At 48.6% G+C, this 17,624-nt stretch overlaps 1 protein-coding gene across 1 annotated transcript in view; it reads right to left on the bottom strand.

Moving 5' to 3' along the window:
* Positions 1-3,815: 3,815 nt before the first annotated feature.
* psmd10 (proteasome 26S subunit, non-ATPase 10) overlaps positions 3,816-17,624 on the bottom strand; it is a 33,610-nt gene continuing 19,801 nt past the window's right edge. The window contains exons 4-5 of the mRNA XM_048544195.2: positions 12,428-12,594; positions 3,816-6,292 (exon numbers count right to left, since the gene is read on the bottom strand). Of these exons, the coding sequence (XP_048400152.1) occupies positions 6,139-6,292; positions 12,428-12,594 (321 nt within the window). The 3' untranslated portion in view covers positions 3,816-6,138. The remainder of the gene's footprint in view (positions 6,293-12,427; positions 12,595-17,624) is intronic.

Genomic DNA, 17,624 nt, shown 5'->3' with positions numbered 1-17,624 from the left:
CTTTTGATCATTGATTGATTACTGGTCACCCAATTTCATAGTATCAGAAAAATTTAAAGCTACTTAATAACTGGTTACTCCAATAACTTAAGTGTTTTTCTAGACTTCTTTGCAAATCATCCAGCTTAGTTCATTCAAATGTCAGAAATGTTCATTGCTGGTAGCAGGTGTTAGTCAAAATAGGTCTTGTATCACACCTTGGTAGAGCACTTCACAAATCCCAGAACAGAAAATGTACACAAATATACTACAATTAACAGGCTCCTTATTGAAGGTTGGTGTTTTACACTCACTTCCTTTTGCAAATATACAAGAAAAGCAGATGGGCGCACTAGCCTCAGCCACGGTTGTGAAGTTCCTAAGAATCCAGAGGCACTGATTAGTTGGAAAGTTACCTACGTGTGATGTCTATTGGGGAGGAATGCTGCAATCTGATGCAAAACCTGGAATATTGTTTTTTTTAAAATCCAAATAGAGGCAAATAAAGAATTGAGGGAAAATGTAGAATGAAACCGTTTATCAGAACTCTTCCAGAAGCTGGTGGATTAGCTGTATTTTTGTTTGTATTTGCAGTTTCTGAACTTCAGTGCTCAATAAATAGCTAAGAGACATGTATTTAATCTTTACATATAACAAATGTGTCCTAAATGACTTCTGGCTAGAATTTTCCTTGTGTGCCTTTTATTAACTGAATTATTTTATCATTGAATAAACCAGGCAATAATCAACTGTGTTTCCCCCACTTTCTAGTGGAAAGCCTCTTGCTGAATTAACATTTCAAAACGTGGATGAAACAGTGTCTTTTGTCATCTGTCTCAGCTAGGAAGATTAGTATGCAAATATTGGGTAAGGCGCATGATGTCTCAGAAAAAAATGTGCATGATATATCAGATGATTTATGGCCCTGATTGTAGTTTCAACTCCATGGTCTGTACAAGACCACAGTATAATTCAGCATTGCCTTACAATCTCAGGCATGACAGACTGGAGAAGTGGCTAGATGGAAGAATGAAAAACCCTACGTAATCACTAGGGAGAGTCCTTTTTGGAGTAGTGATTACTCATTCTCAGCACAAAATGGTACTTTCGAAACATGTCCTAAAATCTCCAGTCTGCACTGACTCTGTGATCCTGTTTCTTTCAGATGATCTTCCAAAAGTACAGTTGGATATTACTTCTACGTGGTGTGGGTGGAGTCTTTCTACTTTTGAACTCTATCTAAACATCTGAATTTTTGATGGATATCAGATTTTAAATTTCCTGTTTGTTGTCCAGAAAATATCTTCCGTTCATTATAGCTACATTAATTCATTTAAGATAATCAGAAACAATTCAAAAGTTAACACACCACTGACAGAATATTTGGGAGGAAGTGACGACTATTTTTCCTGGGTGGTTTAAAAACTGAAAATTCCCAGGTGTTTGGATCTGGGTCCTTTTTCACATATTTTGTACACAATAGCATCTGCAGGTAGAAAACATACAGTAAATGGAAATGATTGTTGGATTAATCAGTTGGTCTTTTCCTGCCTGACATTTCAGAGTAAAAGCACATGCAAAGAATGCAGGCAAAAATTTCATTTAAGAATATAAAGTTAATCCAGAGGATGTTGGCAATGCCTAAGGCCAATATTTCATGTTCATCCTCATTTTACTTTGAGGATGTTGGTGACAAGCTGCCTTCTTGAACCAGTGGTGCACTTTGTGGCAACGGCTTGGAAGGAGAGGTTTGCTAGGTCACATCTTGAGCAATTAAGCATTAGCCACATTAATTTGGGTCTGGAGTCACATATGGTCAGATCAGGCAAAGACATCTGATTTCCTTCCTTTAGTGATCTAAATGGTTTCTTATGCCAATCAGGTAGTTTCAAGGTACCATTACTGAATTGATTCTCAATTCCCTTAACTGACTGAATTTAAATTGCCCAGTTACCATAGTAGGACATTAACTTGTATGTACTTAGGTTGCTAGCCAACTAACATACACATCACTAGAGTATCTTGATATATTGTGATCCACAGGATCTTCCATGATAAAACTTTCTTTTTTTGACTTTTTAAAGTTGATCCCTAAATCTTGCCGTATCCAAGGGAACAGAAAAAGAACATATTCCATTCAGGGTATTATCCCATGATGGATTGAAACGGAGTTCTTGATACTCCCATTATTCAACAGCTTTTGCAGGAGCTATGCCAAATCACACTAACTTACAAAGTAATCATGCATGGCTTACTTTCTACCTAGCTATTGATTCCAATCCACCACATTTTTCCTATTAATACCAATGTTAAACTACAATGTCTGGTTAAAGATTTACCTCTATGCAGCAGCTTTTTTAAGAAAACAGTCAAAGTTTGATAGCTATATTCCATTACTGTATCCTTAAATTATCATATGACATACAACTTTCAGAACTCCTTTAATGAACTTGTGTTGATTATAGTGAAATCATAGTACACAGGAAGTAGCCATTTAATATACCACATTTTGGGCCATTGCCCTGTACAGTGAATGGGAGCACATTTCACAGCTACACTGACAATTGTATATATTTGCTTATTTGATGAAAATGCATAAGTCAGGTTGTTAGCTTGTTCTCTCCACGGATGCTATCTGACCCACTAATTTTAGCTTTTTTGTTTTCAGTACAGATTCCAGCATCTGCAGTAATTTGTTCCTACACTGAAGTACACATTTGATGTGTTCAGCAAATCTCCATACAAAAAAAATTGAAACAATGTAGGCAAGGTATCAGAAAAACAAAACTGTGCTGCTTTTCTAAGTTCATAAAATACCCATTGGGGATTTCCAACATTAGATGCTTTAAACAAAGCTGATAAAATTGAAGAGTGAAATGGAAACCAGAGTGGCATTAATCAGATCATTGAAAGTGCAGCCCCACTTTGTTTCTCTTGTATGATGGCTGTTGGAATGAAATAGGTACAACATAAGATTCTGCCATCTTTTTACTACTTCACAGCATCATCTTCACAGGTCAATATTTGCAGCATTATGATTTGTCATTGACTGATCCAGTTTTATCTAGGTTGCAGAGTAGCATTTAGGTGGGAAGTGTGCCCTGTAAATCAGAAGAGCACCTACTAGGCCCAAAAACCAAATAGGGCAGCTTCAGTGTATTCTGGAAGCAGGGCAGGATCTGAGTGTAAAATTAGCTAATGAGGAATTAAACTGAGAAACTGAAAGTGGTTCTTCCCCAGAGTTGAGGGTATTTCGCTACAGATTTGGGTTGGAGAAGCTGGAGCTGTGCTAGAAGCAAAACGGAGAATGCGGGGCAAGATTCAACGATGCAAGAAATGTCAGGTTTAGATATGGTAGATAAATGGAAGTTTATTAATTGACGGCTCTGGTTTAAGGCACACAAATGTAAGGTTTTTAGGTGTCAGGAAGATTTGTTTCCCCCACCTCTAAATCACCCCTCAGCTGCCTATGCTCCAGTGAACAAGTTTCAGCCTATCCAGTCTCTCAGATAAACATGCTTCTTGGTTGCCCAATTCCATAAGAGCAGCAAAGATTAATTTGGAAGCAGTGAAAGAAGGAGACATAGCCCAACAAATGGAGGTGGTATATGATCTAGTAAAGAGAGGTAAAGACAGAATTTCTTTCAATCATGTACCATAATTATGGAATGAAACCCAGAATCCCAAGGAAATAAAGGAATAACAAGGTGTAGAACTGGATGAACACAGCAGGCCAAGCAGCAGAGGAGCAGGAAAGCTGAGGCTTCTCATCAGCTTTCCTGCTCCTGTAATGCTGCTTGGCCTGCTCCGTTCATCCAGCTCTACACATTATCTCAGATTCTCCAGCATCAGCAATTCCTCCTATCTCTGAAATAAAAGGAAGAGACGACTTTAGCACAAGGCAGCAATGCATCAAGTGACAGGTCTTGTGAATGAGCTGAGTCCATAGTTTCCCCAGAGCCAAACAAAGCCAGTAAAGTCTGTCTGGTGTGTGCGCAGACTGTAGGATAACAAAGAATGACCTGATTACTTATTAAACATGTTCCACAAAATTAATTCCAGATAATTATCGGAAGAGTTAAGACTTGTTTAGATAAAAGACAAAAATGACTGTGTACAAATCTTTATTACAGGAATTATAACCAGCAAACAGACAAGTCATTGACCAGTTGGTTTGAAGAGAAGCAGCATTTTCAATTAAATTTCATCTTACTGCTGAACAATACCACCAGATCTGCCAAACACCTCTGGCACTTGTTATTATTTCAACTGATTTACACATCAAAAATGTTCCATCAATAAAACTTCCTTTCACTCAACCAAAATGGAATTCGTAAGAGATAACATCCTTTTAGTCCAGCAAATATACAATCCTTTTTCACAAAAGGCAAAATTAGGCAGATGCTCAAAATCTATCATCTGTAGAGAGAACAGATAACACTTCAAACATGGACTCTTCTCCAGAACTAAAAAAAGTGTTAGAAAATAGGTACTTTCTGATACTCCTGTGCCTCTGTCAAAAGTAAGATGACAATAATGTAGAGGCCCAAAGCAAAAAATAAAAAGTTGCTAATAGTGGAGAAACAAAAAAAAAGTATAAAAATGATGCAAATTACACAAAGTCTCGGGTTAATATCTTAGTGAAGGATAGCACAACTCACAAAGTAGCACTGGAGCGCAAGCTTACATTTATGCCCAAGACTCGAGTGGGACTTGAGCACTTAGCTTTCTGACTCAGGAGATCTACTGCAAGGACTCCATGATGCAGGACCCTTCACACCATGATTTACATCTTTTGTGCACCCTTGTTTCACCTCTGTCTGTCAATAATATAAAAAAGAATCTATTTTCCATCACCTTTCAGTTCTGAAGGAGAGTCATACCAGACTCAAAAAGGTTAACTGTTTCTCTCCACAGATGTTGCCAGACATGACTTTCTCCAACGTTGTGTTTATTTCAACATTATTGGTTTCCAAAACAACATTAAAACAAATGAACTGCAGTAGATATTTCTAGATGCAAAATCAACATGAATGTAAATACTGCACAGAATCTTTATATCTCTAGAAAGCAAAGAACAAAATGAGACAGTCCTTCAGATTCTACCATGAGATTCAGCAAAAAAAATCAACCATTGCATTAAACAGTGTGTTTAATGTCCTCAACAAGACAAAAATAATGGGTTATTAAAATAACTGCCATACTCAGATTGATCCTCTGTCTCAGCTTGCTAAAGGAGCCAAACAGGATTCCAGCCCAAAATGAAGATAGTCACAAGTCAATCAACAATAACTGTACTCAACTGAACGTTAACTAACAATAAGGACAAGAACACTGCTTCATCTGCTTGGAATTCCGCTTGTCTCAAATCATTCATTTGTAGAATTCATCAAAATAATGTTTCCCTCAACTGTTTGTAACAATATTAACAAGCAACAGGTTTATCGCTGATCCATAAAACAAAGTGACATCTCAAAATGGAGGCAGGAGAGGTGGTGGAGGATGTATAAAAAGCAAATTGTGTGAAGTTCTGAGCAGCAAATTTAGTGTGGCAAGTATAACATAGGCTGTGAAAAAATGATTCACAAATAATTTTAACTGGAATGTTCATCATTCAATGACAATCCTTAGAAATTTTCAGTCACTAATTATAACATTTTAAAACACATCCTATGACTGAGATTTGTTAGCATTACCGATCACACTTCTGTCTTCACATTTTCACATCTCTAGTTTCCCCAGTGACATCTTTCGCACCTAAACCTAAACCATCTATTTACAGTGATTACTGCTGCCATCTTTGGATGTTCTCGATCAATGAGTAGTTTTGACCCTGCATTGAAAGTATGAAAGAGAAGTTATTCAGTGATCAATAACAGGTCACTTGATGGTACACATCCTGCTTCATATTGGCAGAACAGTTAAGATCAAAGCATATTATATCAGTGAGACCATGGGAAAGAGACCTTCCTTCACAGACAAGTCTACGTACTTTGAGAGTTGCAGGCAACAACATGCATTGTGCACATACTTGGAGAGATAGTATGCAGTACACAACCAATACAAGCACTCAGAATCCAGCTTTCCCACCTTGATCATATTCCATGTTTCGAAGCAAATACCAGATTTTAGGCTGGCATCATAAATCAATGTTCATTTTCAACCCTCTATTATTCTCCTCAGCTGCAAGCCAAGACCACCTTTAGCCATTTGCAAGGGTGTCTTTTCTTCTTTGTTTTCAATGTAAATGCTTGCTCCATTTTCAACCAGAAGCTTGGCTTCTTCAGCCCGCTCTTCATCACATGCCAAGTGCCTGCAAAGAAGAGTTTCAAATATCAGGAGGAAGATCAGCAACTTCATCCAGCTCATGTTCAGACATTCTGTTTAAACAAAACAGTACAAGCATCTGTTGTCTGATATCATTCAGCCATAGAACTAATTTATCATAGCTTATTTGTAAAGTAGTAACCTCCACTGCGTTAAACAGCACTCAGGTTTTATCACTGAGTTGTGAACATATTCAGGGCAAAGACATAACTGCTCTGAGATTAGCTACTCAGCACAGACCACAGGCTGAACCAGATCTTGTATAATGCAGCAACATATTCTCACACACTGTATTGGAGCTAAGAAAACAAAAGCCTTAAGTTGCCAAAAAAATAGTGATGGAGTATTCGTGGTGCATGCCATCAAGATGTTGCAGGAATTACAAGACCACATGGCATAAGTGATTTACTTTGACCCAGTCATTACACATGGACTTTTGTACTGCTCCAAGGAGACTCTGGCCCGAACTGCTGCTCAACAGATGACCACAGCTCCATTCCCACACTATGAGAAAATTGTGAAAGCAAATTTGCTAGTGTTCAGGTTTCTACTTCTTCAACTGAATAATAATGACAATAGAGACCTGACAGCATTGTTAATTAGTTATTCAAGATGGGCTCTTGAATTTAGTAGTTATTTGATGTACACAAAAAAGAACTACCTGAAAGAGTCCTCAAGTCCATTCTTACAAATCAATTTCAAAGGTTCAATGAAATATTGAGAACATAAATTACCCAAATAAATGCTGGTTTTTGTTTACAGTCATACATTTTATCATTGACAATCTTACACGCATGAAAAGTTAATTAGCAATAATACAGACATCTGGTGGACATGAAGAAAATTTATTCCTAGTAAAAGAATACAACAGGTGTAATGAGAAACTGAAGTTAACAGCATTACCGTTTGTGTTTGTCAATCTTGGAAGATCTTGGATATTTCTGAGATTATGATTAAATAGTATCAATAATTGGAGAGCTGAAAAGCTTTCATCACTTGTAGGCATAGCAATATTCACGAAGCTTCAAACTCACTTTTCTAACTAGAAAATGTCTGATAGTGAAAGTTTTAGCCTTGTTAAGCAAGTGGGTTTAATGTCAATGTCACATTTTATCTGCAAACAGCTGCATAGTGGTCATTTTAATTCAATTTTTGTAAAAAAAAAAATGAACTCTTTAGTGTCACACCAAACATTTAAAAGTGCAAATGACTGAAACTCCCCTTAAAATATTTGGAGCTGATGTATGAAGGGGGTAAACTTTAGATATTCCTAAATAATAGCTTCACTCAATGACCATCTGCAAAAGCCGATACAATCTTTGATCTTTACTGTACAGCTTAACACAGTGCATTTTAGTCAATTCTTCAAAAATAAACTGCGATGAATGTGCCACAGAAAGACTGTGTCTAGCTTGTGGCATGTCACCCAGATTACTGTTGCAGTTAGTTCCAGACTACTACATGAATACTCTATATAAATGGGCTTGAATTGAAACTTGCAACACTGTTATACCACTTTCTGTTCACTATTCTTTCGAATATAGATTCTCAGTTGAATTTTATCTCACTATGTATAATTATCATGATGATAGTGTTATAAGTGCCACAATCATCTCCATCTTTACCAGGAAACTCATGTGAAATTGCCTGCAAATAAATTCCACAAAAATAATAGCTGAAAATTGTTAACGTTTCTTGTTTCCTTCCCTCAAAAAAATGGCACTGTTCTGGTTAAAATAATGATTCGGTGTCATTTTATGTTAAAATGCCATCTAAAATATTAACTGAAGCACCAGTCATGCAGACCTACAATTTCAATGGCATCATGAGCACTGAACTTTACAAGACAATTGTGTATTAAGATGTACCTTAACCTAAAATGGAACAGATTTTATTATTAAAAAAGGGCGCTGGGGAGACAGAAGTGAATTCCTGCTTTAAAAAAATCCTCAGTTCAGAGAAACATCCAGGTGATGTAGCTGCAAGGGAGACAGGAGCTCCAACAAAAACTCACTAAGCTATCAAATAGCAGTTATACCACCATTCACAATATCTCTCAAAACAACGAGCTTCTGTTGAGACACAGGTAGGAGACAAATTGGAATTCTCCCAAAAAACAGCTTCTTGCTATTATGTAGGAAATAATGGAGAATAGAAGTGAAGTTCCCTATTGGGAAAGCAACTTGACCAAAGTTAACTAAACCATTTAAAAGGGGTCAGATACTGGAATTCTGGATTGTCAAAATGGTCGACAGCCAAGGACCAGGAGACGGGGGATGGTCATCAAGGTGCACTTTGCTGGCGATAACCCTATTACACAGAATACACTTGGGAAATTTAGCTGAAGGAATCATCAGCAAAAACGTTTGTCTGTAACTGATCCGAATGTACAGCTGCAAAGTAAACCTCATTCATTATGACTGACGGATCTTCCTTCTCCCTTTATCCCACTCATCCATTATCCTTGACCAGCTCAGCAATTTCTGGACCCAATCCAAGGTCCTTGACCCATATTATTCAAGCCTTCTAGGAGCGCAACAGTGCCAGATGTTACATGTAGAGACATGTTTAACTTGAAATTTTCTTGTTTCCCTTTACCACATCTGCTGAGTATTTCTAACACTTTCAGTGTTTATTTCAGATTTGTATCGTTTGCAATATTTTGTTGCTGCATATTCACTGTTTGTTTCTGATGCCACATCGTTCTCAAAAACAAGGCTAAATGGCCTCACCAGAGCAACCTCACCATTCGGGCACTAGAGATCACAGTTCTCTCAAAAACACCGCTATCTACCAACCCAGGTTATGATTGCCATGGCAAGTTGTGGTTCGAGACTATGGGGTGCTGGAAGTTTTCTCTGCTATACCACATGTTTGATATTAGAACGAAAGCACAGATTTATAGCAGAAAGTCCCAAAGAATTTGAGTACATTAATCTTTTGAAATATATTTGCAGTTATGTGGTCAAAAGCAGTAGATAAATTTTCATTTCATTTCTATACAGCAAAGTTGTATAAATAACCAGCTAGTTAGCTTTCATAATATCAATTCAAATTTTGAATATTAGCAAATATGAAGATTACTCCTTCGTCTGCTTTACTAGTGCTAGTGGATCATTTTTCCATTTGTTAATAGGATGTGAGCAATGCTGGCAAGAAGAGCATTTTCTGCCTATTCCCATTTGCTCTTGAAAAGGTGGTGACAAGTTGTCTCCTTGAACCACTGTAGTCCATGTGGTTTAAGAACAACCATGGTGATACTGGGGAGAAAGTTCCAGACTTTTGACTCCGAGTGAAGGAATGGCACTGTGGTCTCATTCAGGGTGACATCACGAGGAGAGGAGTTTTTAGGTGGTATTTCCAAATGTGTTACTCTTGTTCTTTCAGGTAGTAGAAGTCACAAGCTTTTACTTTGACAAGTTCCATCAACTCAAGAAATTCAACACCTTCTAGGACAAAGCAGCCTGCTTCACTGGCATACCAAGCCCAACCCTCAAAATTCGTTCTCTTCATCACTGACGCCTGGTGGCAGCAGCGTCCACCGTCTAGAAGATTAATGCAGTAACTCACCAAGTTTCCTCCAACAGCAACTTCCTAACTAGTAACATCTATCCCCAAAGGCCAAAAGCAGCAAATGCATGGGATTGCCACAGTCAGCAAATTCCTCTCAAGTTGCACATTATCCTTACTTGGAATTACATTGCTGTTCCTTGATTGTCATTGGCTAGAAGTCCTGAGCCTCTCCTCTTTACAGCACTTTGCGTGTTATTATACTTCAATGACTGCGGTAATCGAGCAGTACAACATTATTTAAGATTTGGATGGTGGCCACAGAAGGCCTGGTTTTCTCACAGTGAGGTCCATTTGCAGGGGCAAAGATTTAAGGTGATTGGTAGAAGGATGAGAGTGGACACAAGGAAAAGTGTTTTCACCTAGAAACTGGTAGGTGTCTCAAATTCACCTTGAGGTTGAAGCAGAAACCTGCAATTCATTTGAAAGGAACCTGGGTTTGTCCCTTAAATGCTGTGACCTATAAGGGTACAGACCAGGTGCTGAAAAGTGGGGCTGCAATGAGCAGCTAAAAATTTATTTAGTGCGTCATGCCTGTGCCGGATAACAACCAGTTCCTGTGCCATAACCTTTCTACAGTACTATTTGAGAGAAGTGTTTTCAGAAACAAATGAGAGGGGGATCCAAATTAAACTTGCAAAATACTGAATGGCCTGGACAGAGTGGATGTTAGGAAGTTGCTTCCATTGGCAGGAAAGACGAGGACCTGAGGGCCCAGACTTTGAGTAATGGAAGGCCTTTTTAGAACAGAGATAAGGATAAACTTCAGCCAGAGACAGCGGTGAATCTATGGAATTTGCTGCCACTGAAGGCTGTGGAGGCCAGGTCATTAAGTACATTTAAGAATGATATAGATTGTGCCCTTGATAATCAAGAACCTAAGGGTTACACGGAGAGAGCAGGAGAATGGGGGTGAGGAACTTAATCAACCATGGTTGAATGGTGGAGAACACACGAAGAGCCAAATGGCCTAATTTTTGCTCCTATGTCTTATGATCTTATGGCCATACAAGGTTATTTCCTTGGAGAGTGGGAGGCTGAGGGGTGATAAAATCATGAGGGGCATGGAGAGGGTGAATAGTCAACATGTTTTCCCTGTGGTTGGTGAGTCCAAAACTAGAGGGCGCTGGTTTAAGGTAGAGTTGAATGATTTTAAAATGGGACCTAAGGAGCAAACTTTTTCCAGAGGGTGGAACATGCATGGAATGAGCTGCCAGAGGAAGTGGTGGAGGCTAGTACAATAACACTTAAAGAAGGCATCTGAATAGACATATGAATAGGAAGGGGTTTCAGGGATACGGGCCAAATGCTGGTAAATGGAACTAGATTAATTTTAGGATATCTAGTCGGCATGGGCAAGGTGGATCGAAGGGTCTGTTTCCTGTGTTCTACAGCTCCATGACTCTAAGTATTATTTTTCATGCGCTATTAGAAACCTAGGTATGACAGACACCTAAAGTGTAAAATTACACTCATTGATAAATATGATAAAACATCTATTAAGGATACAAGGCCTCCACCATAGAAGGCACCGATATTATTCAAAGTTGGAAATGGGGAGGAAATAGACTAATGGTATTGTCGCTGGGCTGTTAGTGCAGATATCAAAAGGTAACATTCTGGGGACCCTGGCCTGAATCTCACCACAGCAGGTGATGAAATTTGAATTCAATAAAAATCTGAATTAAGAGAGTCCATTGCCGATTGTCAGGAAAAATCATCTGGCTCAATGTACTTTGGAGAACAAAACAGCCATGCATACCTGGTCTGGCCTACACATGGATCCATACCCACAGCAACGTGGTTGACCGTTAACCGCATGCTGGGCAATTAGAAAATAAATGCTTGCCTAGCCAGCAATTCATCCGTTGAATGAATGAATTTAAAAAATTTCCATAAACAAGAAAAATAAATATCAGATACTTAGGTAAACAGAGGTTTAGGTTATTCTGAGTTTAATTACTATTTAGTTAGAAAACGTGGGAGATCAGAATTAGTTTCAAACTTGTAGCCTGAGGCAGAAGCAACATGCAATTTCGAAGTATTACAGGTGTAACTGACAGGGTGCATGCTGACAGTTTAAGGCCTGTGCACCTAACCAAGCAGTTTTAAATATTATTCATGGATTTTTCCAGTGTTACTCAGTTAGTTACATGGGTCAGAGGGCGGACAAAAATGTAAGCTATTCCAACAGTTGGGGAAAATGGTCTTTTGCTAATATAGGTCTTAGATGTGTTTTTAAATTGAATTCTGGAAATTTGATTTTCCACAACTTAAGTTCCCAGAACAACATAAAATTAAAGCTAAAGAACCATCTTAAGTGGCTACATCATCACTCAAAAAACTGAACACATTATAGCATCTTATGCAAAACACTTGCTAAAACAAAGTTTGAAACTTGTGATCTTTGTCAATAATTTTAAATAGTTATTGAATCATTAGTGATGTACATATAGTTGGAGAAACCAAAACTTGTTTGATTAACTCTATTTTCACTTTGTTAATACCCCATCCGACACGTACTATGGCTCTTAAAAAGTGATGTACTTACAATGGTGTGTTTCCCTCTAAATCTTGGAGGTTTGTAGAGGCATTATGCTTCAGCAAGAGCTGTACAAGGCGGAAGTTTCCTTTTGCCGAAGCTCTATGCAAGGGAGTGGAGTGGATATTATCTGTAACGTTTGGGTCTGCTCCATTCTCTAACAACATGCAAGCAATCTACAGTAGATAGTGAGAATAGAAATAGGTTAAGAAACGGTTTGTTTTCTTATAAACTAATTTTAAAAATTCAGCAGTTGTGACAAGAGATAATGGGAACTGTAGATGCTGGAGAATCCAAGATAACAAAGCGTGGAGCTGGATGAACACAGCAGGCCAAGCAGCATCTCAGGAGCACAAAAGCTGATGTTTCCAGCCTAGACCCTTCATCAGAAAAGAGGGATGGGGAGAGGGTTCTGAAATAATTAGGGTGGGAGGGGCAGATCGAAGGCGGATAGAGGAGAAGATAGGTGGAGAGGAGACAGACAAGTTAAAGGGGCGGGGATGGAGCCTGTAAAGGTAAGTATAGGTGGGGAGGTAGGGAGGGGATAGGTCAGTCCGGGGAGGATGGACAGAAAATGGGGGTGCAGCTTGAGGCGGGGGGGGGGTGGTGGGGAGAGAAGAGATAGGAGGAAGAACAGGTTTGGGAGGCGGGGACGAGCTGGGCTGGTTTTAGGATGCAGTTTAGAGGGGGGGGGGAAGAGGGGCGGGGCGGGGCGGGGCGGGAGAGGGGAGGGGCGGGGCGGGAGAGGGGAGGGGCGGGGCGGGGAGAGGGAGAGGGGCGGGGCGGGGAGAGGGAGAGGGGCGGGGCGGGGAGAGGGAGAGGGGCGGGGCGGGGAGGGGGAGAGGGGCGGGGCGGGGAGGGGGAGAGGGGCGGGGCGGGGAGGGAGAGGGGCGGGGCGGGGAGGGAGAGGGGCGGGGAGGGAGAGGGGCGGGGCGGGGAGGGAGAGGGGCGGGGCGGGGAGGGAGAGGGGCGGGGCGGGGCGGGGGGGGAGAGGGGCGGGGCGGGGGGGGGAGAGAGAGGGGCGGGGGGGGGAGAGAGGGGGCGGGGGGGGAGAGAGAGGGGCGGGGGGGGAGAGAGAGGGGCGGGGCGGGGGAGAGAGAGGGGCGGGGGGGGGAGAGAGAGGGGCGGGGGGGGGAGAGAGAGGGGCGGGGGGGGGAGAGAGAGGGGCGGGGGGGGGAGAGAGAGGGGCGGGGGGGGGAGAGAGAGGGGCGGGGGGGGAGAGAGAGGGGCGGGGGGGGAGAGAGAGGGGCGGGGGGGGAGAGAGAGGGGCGGGGGGGGAGAGAGAGGGGCGGGGGGGGAGAGAGAGGGGCGGGGGGGGAGAGAGAGGGGCGGGGGGGGAGAGAGAGGGGCGGGGGGGGAGAGAGAGGGGCGGGGGGGAGAGAGAGGGGCGGGGGGGAGAGAGAGGGGCGGGGGGGGAGAGAGAGGGGCGGGGGGGGAGAGAGAGGGGCGGGGGGGGAGAGAGAGGGGCGGGGGGGGAGAGAGAGGGGCGGGGGGGGAGAGAGAGGGGCGGGGGGGGAGAGAGAGGGGCGGGGGGGGAGAGAGAGGGGCGGGGGGGGAGAGAGAGGGGCGGGGGGGGAGAGAGAGGGGCGGGGCGGGGGGGGAGAGAGAGGGGCGGGGGGGGAGGGAGAGGGGCGGGGCGGGGGGGGGAGGGAGAGGGGCGGGGGGGGGAGGGAGAGGGGCGGGGCGGGGAGGGAGAGGGGCGGGGCGGGGAGGGAGAGGGGCGGGGCGGGGAGGGAGAGGGGCGGGGCGGGGAGGGAGAGGGGCGGGGCGGGGAGGGAGAGGGGCGGGGCGGGGAGGGAGAGGGGCGGGGCGGGGGGGGAGAGGGGCGGGGCGGGGGGGGGAGGGAGAGGGGCGGGGCGGGGGGGGGAGGGAGAGGGGCGGGGCGGGGGGGGGAGGGAGAGGGGCGGGGCGGGGGGGGGAGGGAGAGGGGCGGGGCGGGGGGGGGGAGAGAGAGGGGCGGGGGGGGAAGAGAGAGGAGGGGGGGGGGAAGAGAGAGGAGGGGGGGGGAAGAGAGAGGAGGGGGGGGGAAGAGAGAGGAGGGGGGGGGGAGAGAGAGGGGCGGGGGGGGAGAGAGAGGGGCGGGGGGGGAGAGAGAGGGGCGGGGGGGGAGAGAGAGGGGCGGGGGGGGAGAGAGAGGGGCGGGGGGGGAGAGAGAGGGGCGGGGGGGGAGAGAGAGGGGCGGGGGGGGAGAGAGAGGGGCGGGGGGGGAGAGAGAGGGGCGGGGGGGGAGAGAGAGGGGCGGGGGGGGAGAGAGAGGGGCGGGGGGGGAGAGAGAGGGGCGGGGGGGGAGAGAGAGGGGCGGGGGGGGAGAGAGAGGGGCGGGGGGGGAGAGAGAGGGGCGGGGGGGGAGAGAGAGGGGCGGGGGGGGAGAGAGAGGGGCGGGGGGGGAGAGAGAGGGGCGGGGGGGGAGAGAGAGGGGCGGGGGGGGAGAGAGAGGGGCGGGGGGGGAGAGAGAGGGGCGGGGGGGGAGAGAGAGGGGCGGGGGGGGAGAGAGAGGGGCGGGGGGGGAGAGAGAGGGGCGGGGGGGGAGAGAGAGGGGCGGGGGGGGAGAGAGAGGGGCGGGGGGGGGAGAGAGAGGGGCGGGGGGGGGAGAGAGAGGGGCGGGGGGGGAGAGAGAGGGGCGGGGGGGGGAGAGAGAGGGGCGGGGGGGGGGAGAGAGAGGGGCGGGGGGGGGGGAGAGAGAGGGGCGGGGGGGGGGAGAGAGAGGGGCGGGGGGGGGAGAGAGAGGGGCGGGGGGGGGAGAGAGAGGGGCGGGGGGGGAGAGAGAGGGGCGGGGGGGGGAGAGAGAGGGGCGGGGGGGGGAGAGAGAGGGGCGGGGGGGGGAGAGAGAGGGGCGGGGGGGGGAGAGAGAGGGGCGGGGGGGGAGAGAGAGGGGCGGGGGGGGGAGAGAGAGGGGCGGGGGGGGGAGAGAGAGGGGCGGGGGGGGGGAGAGAGAGGGGCGGGGGGGGGGAGAGAGAGGGGCGGGGGGGGGAGAGAGAGGGGCGGGGGGGGGAGAGAGAGGGGCGGGGGGGGGAGAGAGAGGGGCGGGGGGGGGAGAGAGAGGGGCGGGGGGGGGAGAGAGAGGGGGGGGGAGAAGAGAGAGGGGGGGGGGAAGAGAGAGGAGGGGGGGGGAAGAGAGAGGAGGGGGGGGGAAGAGAGAGGAGGGGGGGGGAAGAGAGAGGAGGGGGGGGGAAGAGAGAGGAGGGGGGGGGAAGAGAGAGGAGGGGGGGGGAAGAGAGAGGAGGGGGGGGGAAGAGAGAGGAGGGGGGGGGAAGAGAGAGGAGGGGGGGGGAAGAGAGAGGAGGGGGGGGGAAGAGAGAGGAGGGGGGGGGAAGAGAGAGGAGGGGGGGGGAAGAGAGAGGAGGGGGGGGGAAGAGAGAGGAGGGGGGGGGAAGAGAGAGGAGGGGGGGGGAAGAGAGAGGAGGGGGGGGGAAGAGAGAGGAGGGGGGGGGAAGAGAGAGGGGGGGGGAGAAGAGAGGGGGGGGGAGAAGAGAGGGGGGGGGAGAAGAGAGGGGGGGGGAGAAGAGAGGGGGGGGGAGAAGAGAGGGGGGGGGAGAAGAGAGGGGGGGGGAGAAGAGAGGGGGGGGGAGAAGAGAGGGGGGGGGAGAAGAGAGGGGGGGGAGAAGAGAGGGGGGGGGAGAAGAGAGGGGGGGGAGAAGAGAGGGGGGGGAGAAGAGAGGGGGGGGAGAAGAGAGGGGGGGGAGAAGAGAGGGGGGGGGAGAAGAGAGGGGGGGGGAGAAGAGAGGGGGGGGGAGAAGAGAGGGGGGGGGAGAGGGGAGGGGGGGGGAGAGGGGAGGGGGGGGGAGAGGGGGGGGGGGAGAGGGGAGGGGAAGAGGGGAGGGGAAGAGGGGAGGGGAAGAGGGGAGGGGAAGAGGGGAGGGGAAGAGGGGAGGGGAAGAGGGGAGGGGAAGAGGGGAGGGGAAGAGGGGAGGGGAAGAGGGGAGGGGAAGAGGGGGGAGGAGAGGGGGGAGGAGAGGGGGGAGGAGAGGGGGGAGGGAGGAGAGGGGGGGGGAGGAGAGGGGGGGGGAGGAGAGGGGGGGGGGAGGAGAGGGGGGGGAGGAGAGGGGGGGGAGGAGAGGGGGGGGGAGGAGAGGGGGGGGGAGGAGAGGGGGGGGGAGGAGAGGGGGGGGGAGGAGAGGGGGGGGGAGGAGAGGGGGGGGGAGGAGAGGGGGGGGGAGGAGAGGGGGGGGAGGAGAGGGGGGGGAGGAGAGGGGGGGGAGGAGAGGGGGGGGGAGGAGAGGGGGGGGGAGGAGAGGGGGGGGGAGGAGAGGGGGGGGGAGGAGAGGGGGGGGGAGGAGAGGGGGGGGGGAGGAGAGGGGGGGGGAGAGGGGAGGGAGAGGGGGGGAGAGGGGAGGGAGAGGGGGGGGGGGAGAGGGGAGGGAGAGGGGGGGGGGGAGAGAGGGGAGGGAGAGGGGAGGGGGGGGAGAGGGGGGGGGAGGAGAGGGGGGGGAGGAGAGGGGGGGGAGGAGAGGGGGGGGAGGAGAGGGGGGGGAGGAGAGGGGGGGGAGGAGAGGGGGGGGAGGAGAGGGGGGGGAGGAGAGGGGGGGGAGGAGAGGGGGGGGAGGAGAGGGGGGGGGAGGAGAGGGGGGGGGGAGGAGAGGGGGGGGGAGGAGAGGGGGGGGGGAGGAGAGGGGGGGGGAGGAGAGGGGGGGGGAGGAGAGGGGGGGGGAGGAGAGGGGGGGGGAGGAGAGGGGGGGGGAGAGGGGAGGGGGGGGAGAGGGGGGGGGAGAGGGGAGGGGGGGGAGAGGGGAGGGGGGGAGAGGGGAGGGGGGAGAGAGGGGAGGGGGGGGGAGAGGGGAGGGGGGGGAGAGGGGAGGGGGGGGGAGAGGGGAGGGGGGGGGGGGAGAGGGGAGGGGGGGGGAGAGAGGGGAGGGGGGGGGGGAGGGGAGGGGGGGGGGGGGGGGAGAGGGGAGGGGGGGGGGGGAGAGGGGAGGGGGGGGGGGGTTAGATTTTGAAGCTTGTGAAATCCACATCGATACCATTGGGCTGCAGGGTTCCCAAATGGAATATGAGCTGCTGTTCCTCCAACCTTCGGGTGGCATCATTGTGCCACTGCAGGAGGCCCATGATGGACATGTCTAAGGAATGTGAGGGGGAGTTGAAATGGTTCGCGACTGGCAGGTGCAGTTGTTTATTGCAAACCGAGCATAGGTGTTCTGCAAAGCGGTCCCCAAGCCTCTGCTTGGTTTCCCCAATGTAGAGGAGGCCACAAGTACAGCAGATGCAA

The sequence above is a fragment of the Stegostoma tigrinum genome, chromosome 15, assembly GCF_030684315.1.
Source record: "Stegostoma tigrinum isolate sSteTig4 chromosome 15, sSteTig4.hap1, whole genome shotgun sequence".
NCBI lineage: Eukaryota > Metazoa > Chordata > Chondrichthyes > Orectolobiformes > Stegostomatidae > Stegostoma > Stegostoma tigrinum.
The sequence above is the reverse complement of the archived record's forward strand: the minus strand, read 5'-3'. Positions and strand labels throughout refer to the sequence as shown.